The sequence below is a fragment of the Engraulis encrasicolus genome, chromosome 22 (genome assembly GCF_034702125.1).
Source record: "Engraulis encrasicolus isolate BLACKSEA-1 chromosome 22, IST_EnEncr_1.0, whole genome shotgun sequence".
Classification (NCBI taxonomy): Eukaryota; Metazoa; Chordata; class Actinopteri; order Clupeiformes; family Engraulidae; genus Engraulis; species Engraulis encrasicolus.
Window position 1 is genome coordinate 39,338,697 of NC_085878.1, and position 16,917 is coordinate 39,355,613.

The window sequence follows — 16,917 nt, forward strand, 5'->3', positions numbered from 1 at the left end:
TCAACTTCATAGTGGAGTTTTATTGACAATGTTGTACAACCTTGTGTTTTAAACAGGGAATGAAAGTATCATATCTGTGTGGTAATGGTGTTTGTATTTTTCTTTTGTTTTTCTTCTTTTTCATTCCTGATTCAGATCCATATGCTGCGCAGTTCAGCTGCTGTTCTCTTTTTAGTTCTTTTGAGTGCATGAGTTGTGTGGATGTGCTAGCTGCTGCCTGCTGGTTGGCTGAGTCTGACCCGGTTAGTTTTGTTTCTGTTTATCCCCCTCTGTCCTGTTGGCCAGAGGGACAGGTGACTAAGTGTATAGTGAGCCACAGGCTGAGGGGGACTCATTTACTTTCTTGTTTACTTTTTTGTTTGTCTTATTTGTTTGGTCCCCACATCCAGACCCCCTTCAACTCCCGGTCCGCACCCAGCCCTATTGGGTAGGCCTACTAGCGGTGGCGGGCTTAGGGCATAGTCTCCGTGTTACCAGTCACCAGTAGTAGAGTGAAATAGTGAACCCTGAGTGATCAAGTGTGTTTAATTGTAAACTTAAGGTTGCAGTGTATATGACTCTGACTGTGTCTTACCATAAGGGTTGTTTCCCCTCTCGTGTGTAAAAAAGGGTGCAGTGCTTGAATATTCTGAATTATTTGTGGTCTGCCTTAAGGGGTTTGTTTCCCGTCACGTGTGTAATGAGACTGAGCTCTAGTCTGTCGCCGTACTGCTGAGTGGGCTGGGTGCCGCCTGGGTACTTGTGGTTCCCCCCCCATGTATTTGTTTGTTTATTTTCTTTCCCTTCTGCAACACTTCCAAGAGTCTTTTTATTGTATAACTTAATAAAAACGTGTATTTTTATACTTTTCTAAACAACCTTGTCGTGTGGATTTCTGACAGAGTTCCTCTTGCTCTAAGGGTGTTAATCAAGGGGTGGCGTAGTCTAAGTTACTGTAGGGGGCGCTGCCGCTACATGGTGTACTGTAGGGGGCGCTACTATATATTAGGCTTAAAACTACTTTTTTACTTGACCATAATGTATGTGCACAACATGACAGTAATGGGATGCCACATATTTCTAAATAAATTCAATAATCTATTGAAAATCTATTGAAAATTATCAGTATTTTCCATTACTAATTAAAAATTCAAAATGGCTGCCCATGTGACGTCATAATATTCTAATTAGGTATGCATATTTACTCTCAAAATAAACTTTGGGTCTTCCTCAACATTTTTGTAATTTACAGTTAGGCTCTATCTGTTACCACTGTCCAGCCACAGCCTGTTGAATATGTGATGCCCAAATCGAGCATTTTCACCAAATAACATTGGCATTAAAAGGGTTCATAGGAAAAGCAATCAGAGATACCTAGGCCTACGTGAGACAAAACACTGAAATAGTACACATAAAAAACACAAAATTTCATGTCTATACAATGACGGGGGGGGGGGGGGGGGGGGGGTGTGCTGTGTGTTCATGTTTCACCTAGGGCCCCAAGATGGTTAGCTCCGCCCCTGCTGCCACTCTTCGGCCGCGCTCTGGGTCTGATCCAATCTCCCAGACTGCGCATGTGGCCCTCCTGTTGTCTAACGACTAGGAAGTTGGCCATTGATGGCATCAAATATAACTTCCAAAACAATAAAGGGGGAGGTTTGGTCCGTTGACATTGTCGTGCTCACGTGTCTATAATAAGTGCCATTAAAAACAAACATAAGTAATTTGCAAATCGCTCGCAAACGCCAGGAAACTTTGTGTGGCGACAGAACGCCGGAAATAAAGCTATCTAGATGGTGAATATTTGGGGATACAAAAAGGAATAATGCAAGTACGGATTCCTTTGCAGTTGCGTTTCACGTTGCAGTTGGCAGCACCACGCAGACAAAAAGAACGTTGTGTGCAGTTTATGTGGTTTCATAAAGAATGCCTTTTGCATTCGGCGATTTTGGAGATGCTTGGAGGGTCCGATGTATGGACAAACTCCCTACAGCTCGGCCAGCAGCCAGCTCTTTGACAACACACCAGGCGTGTTTAAATTGCCAATGGGCTAAGCCAGTGGTTCCCAACCTATGGGTCGGGACCCAACCTATGGGTCGCCAAAGATCCACGGGGGGTCGCGAAGCCCTCTTGAGTTTTAAGGGGTTTCATTTTAATACCATATGTAGCCCATGTTGAATGAATGACAAATGCATAGAAGCAACAAAATTTAAGTGCTATATTAAACATTTATTCTGTTTTTGAACAAAGACGAATTGAGGAATAAAATGATGACTAAAATGAGTTTTCGGAGGAGACCGAGCGTATCAAGTGACTTCCTCTCATGCGGGCGCTGGGTCACCAAAGCTTACAATAGTAAAAACATGGGTCCCTGAAGAAAAAGGTTGGGAACCACTGGGCTAAGCGACACACAATAAAGTAACTAATTGGTTAAACGTATGACTTGCCTTTAATGCCTGAGTCACGTAGCGTCCGGCTTCATTAAGTTGTTACTTCACACCATGGATGGTAGTTAGCGCAAGCCTGTTAGCTACTTGGTGGTGGTGTGTCTCGATAGCTGTCTGGCTAGCTGCCACAAGTTACTCCCTTATATTAGTCTCACTAGTTACTCCAGATGTTTGAAACGCAGCGAGTGGCCAAAACGTAATTTTATTGAAGTGATGGGCATTACGAACTATCGCCGTTGGTAACAATAACAGAAATCCAGTCCGTTGATTAAATATAACCGGTGGGGGGAAGATTCACAACTAATAATCGTTCCGTGCCCATCCGCGTTCCCTTACACGAGAAAAGCACCATCACCTTGTTTCTCCTCATTTAATAGCGCCATGACTACTTAAACATCCCTTGCAAAAACAGTATTTCTCTTCAGACGTAGTCCATACGTTTTCGCTTCTACTCACCCACTGTGCGCATCCAGCCATTAGCTAGCATGGTGTTTATAGTGCTAGCAGACGCCACACTTGAAAGGCATGTTGATTAGCAAAAGACGTAACATAACATGCCATGTCCAACATCTAGACACAGAGGACCACCTCTAAACAAGCGACGCATTTCGACTGTCGGACAATGCATTCAAAAAACGCTAGTATCTGAAATATATTCGAGGAAATGTTGAGTATTCATCGTCACCCCCCCCTTCCATCCAACATAGGTTTTGCTATGACTGATACCTAACCACGTTACACATTGCCACCACAATACACAATACAATCGACACAATTTCAACGTTGTCTTTGCAGTATAGTAGATGGATTAATGATAATACCTGTAGACCCCACGTTTACATGTCATACCGAGTTGTTCCATATTCGTTGCCTTAATGTTGCCAGGAATATGTAGGCTAAATATGCCATGTCCTTTGAACGAGGCAGTTTGGGTAACAACGCCTATACAATGGATGGCAGGATTTAGATAATGATCAACGCATGACATCCTGGACTTTTCATTAAGTTTGCATATCGGACATCGCAGTATAAATATGACATTTGATAACTTCATCACTAACATGCAGCCAAAAGAAAAAGTTTGAGGCAACTTCTCTGTGCATTTGGACATACCATGATAACTGTTGTTAAACTCCAGTAAATGTAGGTCTATAAGTTGCAACGTTAAATATGCATTTAAACCGCATCACTGTATCCAACAGCAGAGACCGTAGGCTAAGTAAAATAAATGCATGCAATTTGATGGAATAGAACAGCTATAGCTCTACGCAACTTACCCGATCTCCGCCATGTCTTCTCCACGGATCCAAGGTCGGGGCGTGTCGCTGCAAGTGTAAGCTTAGGTACTTCCTCCTATTCAGCCAATGACGTTGCGATATGCATTAAATTCCCGCGCCTGTGTATAAATTCCCGCGCCTGTGTATAATTTCCCGCGCTTGTGTATAATTTCCCGCGCCTGTGTATGCTCCTGTGCAGGACCACCTACCATCGAAAGGGGGCAGTGGCGGACACACAGGCATACACAATATGTCAGGTTTTTTGGTATAGCAAGACTTTTGATAAAAAGCCTTTTTTTAGTATTAAAACGTGATTTGAGAAACATTTTTTTAAAACAACATTGTATTTTGGACTTTATATTTAACAGGTCTTTGGAGAAAAACACGTTTTGGTAGCTATAACATGCTGAAAAATCACTTTATAATGCTCATTTTTATGAGGACAGCACCCGCTGTCCTCATAAAAAGGACAGCTGTCCTCATAGCTCACCTAGTCCTCCTTGCTCTTGGACTTTTCAGGAAATTTGTCCCCGTAACCCCAGAAACCGACACACGCCTGTCAGCTGTTGAGATCCTCCCTTGTTGTGCTGTAAAGGCATCATTGTCACCAAAGCCACCACCTCAACCCACCCAGTGCCATCATCATCATCATCATCAGCAAGGCCACCGCGGTGGTTTTCCATCATCTCCAGATGAACGCAGTGTTGCCAAATTAACGACTTTGTCGCTTGATTTAGCTATTTTTTGACGTCCCTGGCTCATCTAGTGCCTTTAGCGACTTTTTGGTGCATCTGGTGACTTTTTAAAAGGTGCATTTTCAGTGAGAAATTAATTGCCGTCAGAAGCGTTTCCCACGGTTGGGGTGGGCTGCAAATTAGCTCTGATCTCAAGTAACTAGCACCGCCCGTTTCTACTGTGGACGAAGGCATGTGGGCACGTTTTCTGTAGATCACCGAGCCATGCGTGACACTGTGACATCATATGTAACATCATGACGTCATCTAGCGACTTCTAGCGACTTTTCATCGAGCCAATGCAGGGATTAAAGCAAAAAAAAGTAATCTGACTGAACTTTTTTACCGGTTAGGCACCCGATCGAGTATCACTCCGTAACCCTACGAAAACCAATGTAGCCAGGCTCTGCCCTCATGACGAAACATACATGCAAGGAATGGTGCCAGAGCCAGCACTAGGCATAGGCAGACAGGGCAGTCGCCTAGAGCAGAATAGGCCTATGTCTTGAGGGCGCCAGTAATACCAAAAAGTGCCACAAAATCAGAACTTCAACCAACATAAATCTTTACACTTCACATGAACAATGAATATTCATTATACACTCAGTAGACCTATATAGACTCAGTAATGTGTACCTGTAGGTACTAGATCAGATGTGCTCAATCAGATGTAGGCCTACAATGCTATGTTTACAGATGCCAATTTCTAAATACAAAAAAAGGAAAGAGGGCGGGTAGGCCTAGGCCGCTCGCTCACCAGATTGACTAGAACTGGCCGAGAATGGAGGGATAATGGATACTATATCAGACTGCAAAGATTGAACTGAAATTTGGGGCATTGGTTATTTTCTCTTATTTCTACCCATTGTTTATGAATTGTTCACAACATCATGCAGAATGGATTCACAATGAATGCTGCTTCAAAATGGTAGCTGATCTCACAGAATTATTGACTTGGAATTGCAATGTGTTGAAACAGTGAGTGATCCCATTATGGGGTTTTTTGTTGTAGTAGTAGGCTATATTTTGTCTTTCACATTAGAATGGGCAAACACTGTTCTGGTGAAAGCACTGGTGCGCATTGCTTGCAGTTGTATTTCTGACATTTAAAAAGCCCTGATCATAGCAATCAGAGGGAGAAAACTAATTATTTGTATGTTTTTCACCCTTCGGCCTTTTTCAGTATTCATCCTGTTACAAATAACTTCTTGACGTTTACAAACAGGGTGCGGTATGTCTACCTCTGTGTTCTACCGTTTTGAAAACTACTGGCTACTTTTTTGCTTCTCGATGTGCGGTGCCAAGCACACGCTTACCATTGATTTAAAAAACGTCCCCGATTCTTCCTATGCGCACGTGTTCTACAAGCTGACAGGACGCAGCAGACACGACAGTCACAGACATACGCCTATCGTTTACAAAAGTAACACACTTTCCCAAGCTTGTCGCGCAGCTTTCCACTCGAATCAAGGCAAATCACCCACCCATCAGTCCTGAGTGCACAGTGCGCAAATAGGCTAACTGAACTCAAACGAAACGAGAAGATGGGCACAGACGTTGAGCCACTCAAAAACAAGCGCACACACAACTGTTGCTGCTGCACACTATTCCAGTTAGCAGAAATAGCGTCACACAGTAACCAGCCTTGAAAGTGAAACAAACGTCGAAACGGCATTTATCGACCATGAGTCCACCCATCAGAACACTGCTTCCCAGAACAAGACGTGGCATAAATTGGCTCTGCCAGGGATAGCCTATCCGTGATCCAAATGCAACCCATTTTTAACTTATTTCTTGAATAGGCCTATATATATCGGCAACAACAAAGTTAATCTGCTATGAGTACAGATGAGACTGTGAATTATCCGTTGTCAAAAAGACAACTAGCTCTACACGCAGCCAGTCAAACGCGCTAAACTTTGAGGATGAAACGCATGGTAGGCTATCCTAGTTAGCTGCCATAGTCGTCCCATTGGGGCTATGAATAATGCTAGTAAGAGTCACAATGCTTAAAAGGCAAACCCTTCATGAAAAGGACATCATACGCAGTCGAAGTAAACTATTCTTTTTTTTTCTAAATATCTGCCACGGCAGGTGCAATGATAGGCCTATGGAAACGTCACTGCACTTTATACATTGTATTACAATTATTTTATTTTCTGCCATCAGCAACAATTTTGGCTATTTATTTTTTTAATCTCTCGCGTTGCGCTGCCACAGAATTGTTGACCGCTCGTGTACTTTTTTTTGGAACACGGAAGAACAGGGGATGACCCAAAACTAGGCTACTGATGAGTGAATGTTGTATCACACCGCCAATGGTGGAGTGTATAGCCTAACTACATCCGTAGGCCTACACCAAACACACCTCTCGTCCCCTTCTCATGACCAGGAGTGCTCTCGATTTGAGTTCAGTTGGAAAGTAAAAATTGTAAATTAATTGACATACATTATACGGACGGAAATCCGTCCAAACGAAAACCCAGTTGACGGAATTCCGTCGCAGCGACGGAAAACTTTAATCCCTGCCAATGGCGACTTTGGCTGTTTTTCTTTTGGCAACACTGGGTGGAATGACTAGATTTGTATTGTCGAATTGTCTATGTCTGCACCTAGAGTCTAGAGTCTATGTCTGTCTGTATGGGAAAGTAAGAAACATAATTTAAATTCTTTGTATGACCAGCGCATGTAATGAAATTGACCATAAAACCGACTTGATTTGACTTGACTTGACTTTCATTGTGCCCTGTGCATATTTATTTTGGTGTCAGTAAATATACAACACAAACAAACAAACACACAAACACACACACACACACACACACACACACACACACACACACACACACACACACACACACACACACACTGGTCAGCTGTTGAAATCCTCCCTTGTTGTATTGTAAAGGCATCGTTGTCACCAAAGCCACCACCTCAACCCAGTGCCATCATCATCATCAAGGCCACCGCAGCGGTTTTCCATCATTTCCAGATGAACGTCAACGTTCCCGCCACACTGCACCGCACCACACGCCACTCAGGTAGTGTTGCCAGATTGGGCAGTTTAACGCCCAATTGGGTTGCTTAGGATGGCCGTCTGCGGGTAAAAATACATTTTGGAGAAAAATCTGCCCAATTTTGGCCCTAGAAATCAATAGAATTGGGCTTGATTTAGTGCTTCCAGGCGGGTTTTCAGCATTTTTTGGGCTGAAAATCGTCAGTCTCATCTGGCAACCCGCCACTCAGGTAGTTGCGTACATTATGAAGTCTCATCTCGCTCCTCTCTCTCAGGAACATTATGGAGTCATCTCACTTATCAGGAGAGCCAGGCTTTCACATCCACATCGGATCCTGCACTGACTGACTGCTAATACGTAATGCGCGCTTGCTGGGTAATTTCACATTTCACACGCGTGTGTGTGAGTGTGTGTGTGTGAGTGTGTGTGTGTGTGTGGGTGTGTACCTTGTATCATGAGTGATATGTACGGATGTGTGTGTGGTCTGTGTGTGTGTGCGTGGTCTGTGTGTGTGTGTGTGTGTGTGTGTGTTTGTGTTTGTATGTCTGTGTCTGTGTCTGTGTGCGTGTGTGTGTGTTCATTTCACACAGGTAATCATGCATGCCGGCTGCATGAACTGCTCACCCACTAACTTCTCTGCTTCCAGTGGAGGGTTATTTTCCCCTTTTTCATTTTTTCTAGGAAATGTGTTCATTTTACATCTCATCTCATCATTTCAGAGCAATAAAAATTCCTTTCAAACCCGCTCCCTCTCACACACACACACTTTCCCCAAAGCCTCTTCGGCTCTTTTGCCACTTTTGTTTGATGAAGGTCGAGGAGCTGAGTTTGTTATGGTGAAACTGGCCAAGCTAATACACGCACAGCTGGCACGCTTACTTCTTCAGTGTGTTCTTCTTCAGCAGTCACCAGTCTTTCAAAAGAGCCACTCAGAGACAAAAGATGGCCTCCTGTCTGACGTGACGCCACTCCACTGGCTTGTAACAGAGGCTGTTTCTCAAAGCCAGGGATCCTGGCCTTGCTACCTTAGGACGTGAAAAAGCCCAGTGATTGCATACTGCGCAGAGTTCACTTAACCCATTAAGACATGATGTTATATACATTTTTTGTTACCAGAAAGCCAATGACCAAGTCGTAGTGCATTACTAAAGACCCTGTGTTATGTCATAGTGTTGTAGTACTATGGTAATTACCTTGTCAATGACTATTACAGCGTGCCACTGGAGGTACGGTGTGCACTAAGGAGCTACGAGTATCCAATCACTGGGCGTTTCATGTCCTAGCAAGGGCAGGATCCTTGACTTGTAGATACGGCCAGAGAGAGTCGGCCTCTGTGTCCTTGCATTAACGTCCTCTTTGTCCTACATGCAAACTTTAAAATGGATCTCAGTGTTTGCCAATAGCTTTGCTGTGGCCTCATCTCAAGTCAGAGACCGCTGCTATAGTCAGGGCCGGATTAAGATGACCTGGGGCCCCTAGGCTTCAGGTTGCTACAAGCCCCCCCAGAAGGCAAATTTCGCGACAGATTTACATAGACAGTGTCATAATTACGAGCTAGGGATTACGGATAACATGTCTTCCAACTGTACTGAACAAAAACGATATATATTTTTGAATATTGTTGTATTGTTATGTATTTATTTACTTTTTTGTCACTTTTGGCCAATCAGGGGACCCCTGGCAGGTGGGGGGCTCTAGGCTGCAGACATATGTAGCCTGTGCAATAATCCTGCCCTGGCCATACTACTGTATAACTGTGGAATTTCAATGGCCATCATAAGACATGGCTGCTTTGTAATTCAATGACTCAAGGATGTTTGTTTGTCACTTGTGAAACACTTTTGTGCGACATAGTGAAGTGAATGGCGGACTGAATTAGAAGGTGTGTGTGTGTGAATGTGTGTTGGCGTTGTCTCACCAGACCACTCTTTCTGACTGTTCTGCAGTGTGTGTGTGTGTGTGTGTGTGTGTGTGTGTGTGTGTGTGTGTGTGTGTGTGTGTGTGTGTGTGTGTGTGTGTGTGTGTGTGTGTACATGTGTGTGCATGATCAGGGCCGTAACCAGACATTTTCAAATACCAAGGTAAAATACTGTGAGCTGTACTGCATACTGTACATTTAGAATGCTTCAAACATTTCAGTCAAACTCTTAAGTTAAATTTCATTAATCACTGCCTTGAGGATAAATGGGGGTGGTGTATACAGACTGAATTTATCATTGTTGATCATAGATAGATTTTACATTACTGAGAAAAAAATACAGAGGACATGACCTCTGAGTCCTCAATGGTAGTTACGGCCTTGTCCGTGATGTAAGATTTGAATTCACGGCTAGGAAAAGTCATTTGAAACAGCTAGCCTTGGACTTCAGTTAAAAAGAAGACAAAAAGACACTGCTTCAATTACCCTACAGTGAGTCGGCCTTTAAGATAGCTCTGCACGACAGTACAGGCTTTTAAGATCATCACAGTAGCTTTTCTCGCCACAATTAGCGGTTGTGCCGTTTGAGATAAGAAGGGAATTAGAAGGAGTCGGCCAGCGAAAAAGGATGTGCGTCACTCTTGGAACATCATGCACTCACACACACACACACACACACACACACACACACACACACACACACACACACACACACACACAGACAAACACACTCCACGTTGAATTGGAAAAAAGAACTGTGATCACAGAGAAGAAGAGTGATAGAGAGCGGAAAAAAAAAAAAATGAGCGAGCGATAGATAGAAACAATAGTCATCCCATTGACTGATGATACAACATGAAGTGGCTCTGCTCATTAGATGAAGAGTACGTTTTCCTTTACCTCTCTTTTCTCTTTTGTGATGCTGTGTGTGTGTGTGTGCGTGCGTGCGTGCGTGCGTGTGTGTCTGGCATAGCTCATTAGATGAAGGGTGTGTTTTCCTTTGCTGTTCTCTCTTTTGTGGAGGTGTGTGTGTGTATTCATGTGTGTGTGTGTGTGTGTGTGTGTGTGTGTGTGTGTGTGTGTGTGTGTGTGTGTCTTGTATAGCTGTGCAGGAGAGGATAAATGGAAGATCAGAGCCTTTGCTATGGAGATCAGGCCTCCTGTGCATACACACGGCAGGAATACTAATCACGCACATACACACACACATACACACACATGCACACACAGGTACGGACACATACACACACGTACACACACGTGCACACAGTGTGTGTGTGTGTGTGTGTGCACGTTTGTGTGTGCATGAGTGTGTGCGCACCTGTGCATGTGTGAGTGTATACTAACGTCAACCAGGGGCTTCCAATGGCAGAGTCGATCTATTCTGACATCACCACCACCCAGGGAGCTCCAATCATGTAAGGTGTTCTCAGACGTCCCAACCGAAGCAGCTTCAGTCAGGGAAGGAGAGTACCCCAACTGCATGACAGATGGCCCAGAGCTCTGGACATAATGGAGGATACCCTAAGAGTAACACAGAGGGTGCATTCCAATATGCACGCTCCCGTCCTCTACCTGTGCTTCTAGGCTCGCCCCGCCTCCTGGTACCGCCTCTGTGGAGGAAACAATTAAGTTTCCCAGCTGTCGCAACAACTTTTGGGGGACTGTTTTTCATTCACCATCCCAATTGCAAATGAGAAATTGACATTAGAATTGTGATTTTGCATAGAAATAATTTTCTGTCGTCAGTGGGCAAGGGAGGACGGAAGTCCGCATATTGGAATCCACCCATAGCGCATTCAGGCCGACTGAGAACCGTGCCGGTGCCTTTTTCTGCACCTAATTGCGAACCGGCCGTCGTGTTCACGCCACAGATTTTAGCGTTCGCGAACCGGAAAATTGGTTCGCAATGCCAACCGCAAAATATTAGGTTTTTCTTTGGGAACCGTGAAGACAGCGTGGCCGTCAGCAGGTTCATCCAGGTAACACAGTCACGTGCGGAAAAAGTTCAGAGCCCGGTATGAACATGGGCTGTTCGCAGATATCCACTTTAGTGCCGAACATAACTGGTGCGGGCACCGACACCGGCTCCGTTCTGGTCGGCCTGAAAGCCCTTCCAGAGGAGGCTTCACCCGGGACTTGAGGGAAGGTACCCCGACTGCATCACAGAGGAGGCTTCACGTGAGGGAAGGTACCCCGACTGCATCACAGAGGAGGCTGCACCCGGGACGTGAGGGAAGGTACCCCGACTGCATCACAGAGGAAGTTTCACGTGAGGGAAGGTACCCCGACTGCATCACAGAGGAAGCTTCACGTGAGGGAAGGTACCCCGACTGCATCACAGAGGAAGCTTCACGTGAGGGAAGGTACCCTGACTGCATCACAGAGGAAGCTTCACGTGAGGGAAGGTACCCCGACTGCATCACAGAGGAAGCTTCAGGTGAGGGAAGGTACCCTGACTGCATCACAGAGGAAGCTTCACGTGAGGGAAGGTACCCCCAAAGATTCTCTGTTCTAAAAAGATAGCCAGCTGGTGACGTCAACAATAGGATGGAATGTTTCACCAACCAAGTACTTCTGGTCTCCTAAAAAGACGTGCTGCTTGAGTTTATACATGACCTCGTGTATAATTTTAAATTAGATGTAATCAAGTTCATGCAATCGTGGTCATGACTTCGTATGAAATATAGCCTATTGCAGGATCCAAGTGCACGGAACTGTAGGCCTACCAAATTTTGACTAAATCATTGCGCTGCACATGCATGTCTAAAAATCGCTCAATAGCCTGATAAAAACCGAGAATATCCAGGGAGCGGCTATGCAGTGCCAAACTCGAACATTTGGAGAGAGAACCTACAGCTATCAAACTCGTATCCTGCATCTCGTTAGTGCATCGTTGAGCCTATCCTCTATTTTCTCATGTCAAGATTCACGGTTTTTAATCCCATATTTGCGGGATAGTACAGGATTTTTGTTCTTTCTGCTGCGCTGAAGGTGAAAGTTTTGGCTCTTGCGTCTGTTAACTTAGCGTCTCGAAGGACATAGGCCTATTGGAGGCTGCTGGTGTGGCTCAGTTGCAGAAGTAGTATAGCCTAGTTCAGATACACCGCGTTGTTCCGTGTGGTGCGTCTCCAGTTGAATAACTTAGAAGGTGAGAAAGTGGATCGCACTTCTGGTTCTTCTTTTCATCTTTTTATTTTTTACATAGCAGCAGAAGTGGAGACACTGACGAAGGCAGCAGCCAAAACGTTTGTCTACACTCTTGCTGCTATGTAGGCTAAAAAAAAAGAAGAAGAAGAAGAAAAGAAGAACCGGAGTGCGATCCACTTTCTCACCTTTATTCAACTGGAGACGCACCACAGGGAAGAGCGCGGTGTATGAATATCTGAACTAGGCTACTAATACAATATTTGCGAAATGAATAGGCTATGCCCGAGTTAACCAGCCATCTCTGCTAACTTTTGCCCTGCCTGGCGCAACCTGCATTTCGTTTAACAGTTGACTGGATGAGATGATGCTGAAGTGTCATGCAACACAGACTGCTGCAAAGAGTAGCCTATTGAATGAAGTCGATAAAGCAGTAGCCCAATGTATGCATTTGCCATCCAACTGTTGTCATTTATTTGCAGTCATGGTATTGTGTCTCACTAGATTTAGGCTATAAACCCGTGGACAGACTGGGAAGCGGCGAAAACAGGCTACTTATGGACAGCACTGAAACGGAAACGTGCAGAAATGAACGTCAAGCTTTTAATAATTTGTCATTTCACAACAGACGTGCAAAGTAGACGTGAACTAGGGCCTACGATGTAACAACAAAACAACAAAACAAAAATAAACGTCAATTAATGCAGGGCTCCTTATCAACCGCTCCTGTTTTCACGCAAAGCAAATATTCTGCACCGCTTGTCAATCATTCTTGGCATTCCATGGCAGTGGCTCGCACTAGACGGGACACGCGTCAAACAAAGTCGATTTTCTCTGTGAAAAAATAATTCTGAGATGTAATTTAAATTTTCAGAATGTAAAGAAGGCATGTGGCTCGCAAGATATACAATTTTTAAATCCATCGCTCCGCCCATGAATTAAGGCATTGGTCGTATCCGTGGAAAAGTCAGATTCGCCCATAGGCGCCCATTATAAAAGTCTCCTATCAGGTCTCCTAAAGGGGCGTGGCCGACGTCATAAGTGAAACAGGAAGGAACGTCGAGTTGGCCGTCTCTGCATTAAGAACGTCTCTGGTACCCCGACTGCATCACAGAGGAAGCTTCACGTGAGGGAAGGTACCCCGACTGCATCACAGAGGAGGCTTCTCTGTGGCCATGTGAAAATTCTACTAGAACACCACATACTGTAGTGTATAACGGAATAATGCATACAGAATAACAGCGCTGCAGTAGGAAATACATTTCTGGTTCTGACAGGGTTGTTTTGATCTTCAAACTCAAAACCAGTTTAAAAAGTAAAAAAGTAAAAAAAAATAAAAAAAATAAAAAAAAGCAACAGAAAAAAAACAATGTTTTCTTCAGCAATCTAGAACAGAGTTTTTCAAATATTTATCTACAAAATGTGATGTTGCAATGAAGGCTAAGCATTGTTGCAAAGACAAACATATCTTGCATGAATATTTATGCCTTTCCCTTACACTGCAATAGGCAAAATTGCACAACAGCTGCAAAACATAAATCTATCAAACTATTCGGCTAGTAACACCCACTTGATGGTGCAAAAATGTGGGAGAGGAACAACTGACACAGACACCAAATTGAGAAATCGATGATTGCAACATTGCCTACATCAGATATTTTGGAGAGGAGCACACTGTGTTTGGGTGGTTGTCATATTTTGCTGAAAAAAGGTGTTTTTGAAAAAACCTTGAATTTGAGTCATGGAATTATTTATGTTGTATTCTACCAAGTCTTAAGTTTAAGAATATATTGAAGACCCCCTGAGTTTTTGACTTAAATGTACATTTTTTCACTAGTTTATTGCATTAGTGACAAAAAACATCATATGGTGTGACATGGACATTATTGTGTATTCAATTAAAAAGGGTTATCATGTGATAATGTAAGCTTATTTATTCTGATTCTTTATTATTACTATATAAAAGTATAGCATTTCTTATGTGCAAATATGTTACATTTTGCATTATTTTACTTTATCAACACACACTGTCACACATTTTCTCAAAATCTTTCAATATACTTTAAATTAAACTGAAAGTACTTTGTTGCAATATACCAAAATACCTGAAATATTAGATGCCACTTGTATCCACCCATCACACCTATTATTTTACGATTCATAACGAAAATATCCTATTTATTTTCTTAATTATGAGTGTCACACCGAATGACATGGCGTCACGCCATATGATGAATTACTCCAAAGTCCAAAAATATGCATTAACTGCATTTATTAAAGAACCAAACAGGTTGATAAGGGATTAAGGCATTGTTTCAATGTTACAAAAAAGAAAAAATATTTAATATTGTAAAAAAAATGTGTAACAACCGGTAGTTTTTAACATGTCAATGATATCCATTCCATGGCACCCTGCAACTGCTGATTATTATTAACTAGATGGATTTTAAGCTTGCTAAATCATTGAAGTAAGAGTAATGCTTTGTTAATCACAGAATAGTAGTAATGCTTTGTAAATAATTAGTAAATAAGAATAAATATAAGTGAAACAGTGACAATAAAAAATGGGTAAAAACCATGACTGACCGCAAGGTCATTAAAACAGCCACTGAAAACTGTAAAATATTTGGCAACTAGACATGAACAGCCTACCATATTCTTGTGTGTGTGTGTGTATGTGTGTGTGTGTGTGTGTGTGTGTGTGTGTGTGTGTGTGTGTGTGTGTGTGTGTGTGTGTGTGTGTGTGTGTGTGTGTGTGTGTGTGTGTGTGTGTGTGTGTGTGTGTGTGTGTTTTAGTTATGGAACAAGAGCATATTTGTTGCAGGTTTAGACTACGCTAAAAATGAGCCAGTCACATTTCAAGATCAAGAAAAAACTCTTGCACTGCTCAGATTGTTTGAGACAGCAGGCTATTTCATTCTGGGTGTAACATATGCACATGTCTTTGTGGCCCCTCAAAATATTCTTGTGCTAATTATCAATGTACACTATACAAATATTAAGGCATATTACTATAAATAATTTAAATATTTGCATCTAATTCTCTCTTCTTTTCCTCAAGACCTCTCTCTTTACAGGATACATTTCTTATTCTTTCTTTACTTTCCACCTCTATCCACATGCTACAATCTTAATAAAGTTGAAAAGTAAATAAATGAACAAATACAAGAAAGGTGAAGCATTTCAATTATAAAAAGAAGCACGTTATCATGAATTCATATTCACGTATGGATATTGTGGATATATTGGTGTCTGAATAATACATATACACCACTAACATGTTTTAAAGCATCAATATATCAAACAAATCTGAATATTAGCCATGAAAATGAAATATATGTGGTATTTATGCATTAAAATGAAGCTCATCTCATATGGTGTGACAAAATTGTAATATGGTGTGACAAGAAAACAGTCACACCTTATGATATTTTGTCACACCATATGAGGTTTCATTGCCTTATTTCATGGGATTAAGCAATCTGTATTCATGTTAGCCATGTAAAACCATGCTAGATGCAATATGACAAGATAGTTTTCAAGGTTATATTGACTAAAAAATAATCTATTGTCTTTATTTTTGTGTAAAATGTGTCACACCAAAAGACATGCAACATGGAACTGGAGCAGCGGTGTCAGATAAACTTGATTTTTTTGGGACATTATAAAGAGCTAAAACTCATCTTATAGCTGTCAATCTCCTTCTGAGGTAATATTGTTCTTCCTGAAAGAATGAGGACCCCTCACTTGGCAACGGTGTCCAAATAATTGCCGGTTCAAAAATTGAAATAAGGTGTCACACCATATGATATCAATTTTGGGACCAAAATGTTTCAGTTAATGGTGGCTTCAAATTTATAATGCCTGAAATCTTCACTAAATAGGCTCAACAATGTATGTCTTGGCTATAATTACATGACTGAATATACAGAAAAGGAGTAAATTTTTTAGTTTTTATTCAAAATCAAACTTTGGGACATGGATTGAAACCGTCACACCATATGAGCTTTTTCTACTTTGCCTCTAAATTGTGAATAAATTGAAGATTAATGTTGTATGTGATTTATGTGAACCTATAGAACAGCATATTCTGAACAACATAAACACAGTGTTTACCAACTTTTTATAAAAAATACATAACTTTGACATAGGGGACCAAAAAAAGGCCACGTCATGTCAACCACCCGTTTTCATTTACTGAAATAGCAGACCTTTTATGCACATTCATGGCCTTTTGCATATGTTACGCCTCAATACGCACTTGCTGCAGCATAGACTTTCAGAGAGTATATTTTCATATGCAGACAAATTATTAATATATCTCTCTCTCTCTCTCTCTCTCTCTCTCTCTTTCTCTCTCTGTGTCCCTCCCCCCTCTCTCTCTCTGTCTCTCTCTCT

The 16,917-nt window shown here is 42.4% G+C and overlaps 1 protein-coding gene across 1 annotated transcript in view; it reads right to left on the minus strand.

Annotated features, from left to right (window-relative positions):
- LOC134438666 (uncharacterized) overlaps positions 1 to 11,988 on the minus strand; it is a 40,157-nt gene extending 28,169 nt beyond the window's left edge. Inside the window, exons 1-2 of the mRNA XM_063188279.1 lie at positions 11,941 to 11,988; positions 3,704 to 3,779 (exon numbers count right to left, since the gene is read on the minus strand). Of these exons, the coding sequence (XP_063044349.1) occupies positions 3,704 to 3,779; positions 11,941 to 11,988 (124 nt within the window). The remainder of the gene's footprint in view (positions 1 to 3,703; positions 3,780 to 11,940) is intronic.
- Positions 11,989 to 16,917: the final 4,929 nt, after the last annotated feature.